We start from the raw sequence: 5354 nt of genomic DNA on the forward strand, positions 1-5354 counted from the left end.
CCCCGGCGCGCTCCGATGACGTCACAGCGCGGGAAAAACGGGGGCGGGGCCTGCGTGAGGGTGAGTGGGCGGGGCTTCGGGACGAGAGCTAAAAAAGGAAACGAAAGGCGTGGCCTGGAGGGAAGAGGGTCCATAAAAGGTAATGAGGGGCGTGGCCTGAAGGAAAGCGGGTCTTCAAAAAGTAATGAGGGGCGTGGCCTAGGGAAGGATGTCTATAATAGGCAATGAGGGGCGTGGCCTGCGAAAGCGGCCCTAGAATGCAATGGGGGCGGGGCCTTGTTTGAAATGGTGTATTAAAAACCAATGAGGGGCGCGGCCTGGGGAACACAGTTCTATAAAAGGTAATGAGGGGCGTGGCCTGGAGGAAGGAGGGCCTAAATAAGGTAGTGAGGGGCGTGGCCTTGTTGGAATCTATGTTAAGTTATAATGAGGGGCGTGGCCTGACTAAAAAGGCATCCATAAAAAGCAATGGGGGTGTGGCCTAGTAATCGAGTTCGGTGAAAGTCAATGAGGAGGCGTGGCCATAATAAAAGAACTCTATTAAAAACAAGGAGGGGCGTGGCCTTGAGACGCCAGGTCTATAAAAGGAAATGAGGGGCGTGGCCTGCAGCGGAGCGCTATAAAATGGACTGAAAGGCCTCCTAAATCCCCTCTATTGCGATTGCGTTCTCCTCCCTCCTCCGGAGCTGAGTCTGAGGGGGATCGAGGACGCCGCGGTGGCTTTGTGGTGGACAAACCCTTGTGAGGGAGCTGGGAGTGATTTTGAGGCGATTCCGGGCGGTTTTGGAGCGGATTTCGAGCGGTTTTGTGACGCTAGACAACCTTGGAGGACCCAAAACCACCGAGACGAGGCGGAGCGGCCGCCTGAGGCAGCGGCGCCACCACTGAGTTCCGGCCAGAGCGACTCCTGGCGGGCGCTTCCTGTCACGTGATCGGAACCCCGCGCTGCCATTGGTGAAAGGAACCGGAAGAGGAGCGGGAGGAGGCGGAAGCGGCGCGGGCGGCATGGCGGGGTTCGGGGTGGCCAACGAGCGGCTGCGGGCGCTGGAGGAGCTGGAGCGCGAAATCGGGGCCTCCCTGCAGAGCGCAGGTGGGCGGGGCCTCCGGAAAAGGGGCGGGGTTTGCGCGGAAGGGGTGGGGCGCGGCGGGAGGGCGAGGACCCGCGGTTTTGGGCCGGAGCGAGGAGACACTTCCGGGTTTGCGGTGGGCGTGGCTTGTGTTGCCATGGTGATGGTGGGCGGGGTGATTGGCGGAAATAAAAGGGGCGGGGCTTGGTGGGGTGAGGGTCTAGTGGAGGCGTGGTCAGCGCTCAGGTGATCTCCAAGGGACCAATGGGAGAGCCCGAAATGGGGTCAGAGGTCACCGGGAGTGGGTACAGGTGTGCCCAGGTGTGCCCAGGTGTGCCCCAAGACACCTCAGATGTGCCCAGGGGTATCTGAGCTGTGCCCAGGTGTGCCCAGGTGTGCCCAGGTGTATCCCAGGTGTATCTGAGCTGTGCCCAGGTGTGCCCAGGTGTATCTCAGGTGTATCTCAGGTGTATCCCAGGTGTGCCCAGGTGTATCCCAGGTGTGCCCAGGTGTGCCCAGGTGTATCTCAGGTGCCCCCAGCTGTACCCAGGTGTATCCCAGGTGTGCACAGGTGTGCCCAGGTGTATCTCAGGTGCCCCCAGGTGTGCCCAGGTGTATCCCAAGTGTGCCCAGGTGCCCCCAGGTGTATCTCAGGTGCCCCCAGGTGTGCCCAGGTGTGACCCAGGTGCGTTTCAGGGCTGGTGATCCTGGAGCTGTCCAAGGAGAAGCCGCAGGAGCGACACCTGGACCGTCAGGGGGGGTTTGGGTGTGCCCAGGTGTATCTCAGGTGTATCCCAGGTGTATCCCAGGTGTTCCTAGGTTTTCCCACATGTACCCAGGTGTATCCCAGGTGTGCCCAGGTGTATCCCAGGTGTGCCCAGGTGTGCCCAGGTGTGACCCAGGTGTGTTTCAGGGCTGGTGATCCTGGAGCTGTCCAAGGAGAAGCCGCAGGAGCGACACCTGGACCGTCAGGCCGCTCAGTTCGGCGCCGCCGTGGCCAAGGTGGAGGCCGAGCTCTCGGCCCAGATCCGCTACCTGACGCAGGTGAGGCCGCAGGTGGGACCTGGGGGGGGGGTTTGGGGTGCCCCAGTTGGGATTTGGGGGCTCCCAGGTGGGTTTCGGGGGGGCATTTTGGGTGGTCTCAGGTTGGTTTTGGGGTGTCCCAGGTGGGATTTTGGGGGGGGGGTTTTAGGGGATCCCAGGTGTGGCTTGGGACTCTCAGGTGTCTCTCACCTGCCCAGGTGAGTGTTTAGTGATGTTCCGCTGGGGTTTGGGGCGTCCCAGGTGGGATTTTGGGGGGGATTTTAGGGGATCCCAGGTGGGTTTTGGGGGTTTTGGGTCCCCCAGGTGTATTTGGAGCTCTCAGGTGCATCCCTCACCTGCCCAGGTGAGTTTGGGGCATTCCAGGTCAGTTTTTAGTGATGTTCCACTGGAAATTTTGGATTTTGGGGTGTCCCAGGTGTGGTTTGGGGTTTTTGGGGTCCCCCAGGTGTATCCTAGGATGCTCAGTGTGTCTCTCACCTGGCCAGGTGAGTTTTTAGTGATGTTCCTCTGGGGATTTTGGGTTTTGGGGTGTCCCAGGTGTATCCGAGACTCTCAGGTGTCTCTCACCTGGCCAGGTGAGTTTTTTGTGATATTCCTTTGGGATTTTGGGGTGTCCCAGGTGGCTTTTGGGGCCATTTTGGGTGGTCTCAGGTGGATTTTGGGGTGCCCCAGGTGGGTTTAGGGGTTTTCTTTGGGGTCCCCCAGGTGGATCCCGGTCTCTCAGGTGAGTCTCACCTGCACAGGTGAGTTTTTCATTACATTCTGTTGGGATTTTGGGATATCCCAGGTGGGATTTTGGGGTGTCTCAGGTGGAATTTGGGGTTTTTGGGGTTCCTTCACCCCCCCCAGCCCCTCAGGTGTGTCTCTCACCTGCGCAGGTGAGTTTGGGGCATTCTAGATGAGTTTTTAGTGACATTCCTGTGGGTTTTGGGGTACACCAGGTGGGATTTGGGGTTTTTGGGGTATCCCAGGTGGGATTTTGGGGGTATTTCAGGTGGGACTGGGGCTGTGTGTGATCCCCGGTCTCGCAGGTGAGTCTCACCCGCGCAGGTGAGTTTTCTCGTGACGTTTCTTTGGGAATTTGGGATATTTCAGGTGGGATTTTGGGGTACACCAGGTAGGATTTTGGGGGTTTTGGGGTCCCCCGGGCGTGGCCCAGCCCCTCAGGTGCGTCTCACCTGCGCAGGTGGCCACGGGGCAGCCCCACGAGGGCTCGAGCTACGCGGCGCGCAAGAGCTGCCAGCTGGCCCTCAACCGCCTGGACTACGCCCGGCGCCGCCTGGCCGAGCTGGCGCGCGCCTGCGAGCTCATGCTGGAGCAGTGACGCGCCTGGCACACCTGGGCACACCTGGGCACACCTGGGCACACCTGGAGACGCCGTGGGACTGAGCTGGAGCGGCCTCCGAACAGAAAAATGGGATTTCATTGGGATTGTACTGGGGTGTGACACCTTGGGGACAGTGCTGAGAGACTCTGGGCACACCTGGGCACACCTGGGCACACCTGGGCACACCTGGGCACACACCCGGAGACGCCGTGGGACAGAGCTGGAGCGGCCTCAGCACAGCAGAATGGGATTTATTGGGGTTTTGTTAGGGTGGGACAGCACTGAGAGACTCTGGGCACACCTGGGCACACCTGGCACACCTGGGCACAGCTGGGCACACACCTGGAGACACCGTGGGACTGAGCTGGAGCCATCTCGGGACAGAAAAATGGGGGGAAATGGGGTTTTTATGGGGTTTTATTGGGGTGTGACACCTTGGGGACAGCGCTGAGCGACTCTGGGCACACCTGGGCACACCTGGGCACACACCTGGAGACACCTGGGCACACCTTGGCACACCTGGGCACACCTGGAGAGATCACCAGGACAGTGTGGGACACACCTGGAACGGCCCCTGGACACCAAAATGGGGAACAATTGGATTTTAACGGGATTTTATGGGGATTTTATTGTGCTGAGAGACCCTGGGCTCACCTGGGCACACCTGAGCCCACCTGTGCCCCCCCAGGTGCCCCCCAGGTGCCACCCCCGGCCCTGCAAACGCCCCCAATAAAGGGACACCGCGGTGGCCTCGGGACCCCGAGGGGACTCGGAGTTTTTGGGGGGAATTTTGGGGATTTTGGGATCTCTGGGGGGGTCCTGGGAGGGGTTTTGGGGGGAATTTTGGGGCCATTTGGGGTTTTGGGAGGGAAATTTGGGGATTTTTGGAGCAAATTTGGGGGTTTTGGGGGAGGAATTTGGGGAATTTGGGAGGGAATTTTGGGCACATTGAGGGTAAATTTGGGGGGGAAAATTTGGGGAAAATTTTGGGGTTTTGGGAGGGAAATTTGGGGTTCTGGGAAAATTTGAGTGTTTTGGAAAGAAAATTGGGATTTTGGAGGGAAATTTTGGGGATTTAGGGGGGACTTTTGGGGGGTTTTGGGGAGGAATTTGGGGATCTTTGGAGAAAATTTGGGGGTTTTTGGGGGGGGAATTTTGGGGTTTAGGGGGAAATTTGGGGGTTTTGGGGGGGAAATTTGGGGTCCCAGGGGGTTTGGGGAGTCCTGAGGGGATTTTGGGGGGTCCCGGTGGGGTTTTGGGGGGTCCCAAATTTCCCCCCCAAAGTTTCGGTTTCTGTTTCATTCCCCGGTGACGTCAGTGGGCGGGGTTTCCTGGAACAATGGGCGTGGTTTTGTCCTTGACCACGCCCACCTCCTTGGGATTCTGTCCATCACCGTCCGGGGCGTGGTCAGGCGGTATCGGGTGACGTCATCGTCTGGGTTTGGGTTCGAATGGGCGGGGGGGGGGGGGGGAATCCCCTTGGGACCCCCAGAATTCACCTGGGGACCCCAAAACTTCACCTGGGACCCCCCCAACCTCACCCCTTAAACCCACCTGGGGACACCGCCCATCCCCTCAACCCCAAAAATTCCCTTAAAACCCCCAAATCTCATCCCAACAGCCACAAACTGCCCCCCCAAAATCCTCTAAATTCACCCCAAACCCGCCCTAAATCCCCCCAGTATCTCACAAATCCCCTCAAATGCCACCAAACCCCTGAAATTCACCTCAAAACCTCCAAAATCCCCCCCCCCAAATCCCCCAGAATCCACTCTGGTCGCCCAAAATCCCCCTTGAAATCCCCAAAATCCCCTATTACCCCCAAAATCCCTTAAATTCCCCTAAATCCCCCCCAAATCCCCCCCGCATTTCCCCCTCCCCCCCCGGGCGTGTCCCCGCCCCACCCCTGACCCTTG

General features: G+C 59.2%; 1 protein-coding gene across 2 annotated transcripts; it reads left to right on the forward strand.

The window, feature by feature from the left end:
- The first annotated feature begins 559 nt into the window (after positions 1 to 559).
- Positions 560 to 3584, forward strand: MED11 (mediator complex subunit 11). Of its 2 annotated transcripts, none has more exons than XM_058822989.1 (3): positions 560 to 1090; positions 1981 to 2111; positions 3298 to 3584. In XM_058822989.1, the coding sequence occupies exons 1-3, from the start codon at positions 1006 to 1008 to the stop codon at positions 3433 to 3435; spliced, it is 354 nt and encodes a 117-aa protein (XP_058678972.1). In that variant the 5' UTR covers positions 560 to 1005; the 3' UTR covers positions 3436 to 3584. The 2 variants fall into 2 exon arrangements, with proteins under 2 accessions (XP_058678972.1, XP_058678973.1); XM_058822990.1 differs by having other exon boundaries at positions 3313 to 3584.
- The last annotated feature ends 1770 nt before the right edge of the window (positions 3585 to 5354 follow it).

This window comes from Ammospiza caudacuta, chromosome 36 (assembly GCF_027887145.1).
Source record: "Ammospiza caudacuta isolate bAmmCau1 chromosome 36, bAmmCau1.pri, whole genome shotgun sequence".
NCBI classification, from domain to species: Eukaryota; Metazoa; Chordata; class Aves; order Passeriformes; family Passerellidae; genus Ammospiza; species Ammospiza caudacuta.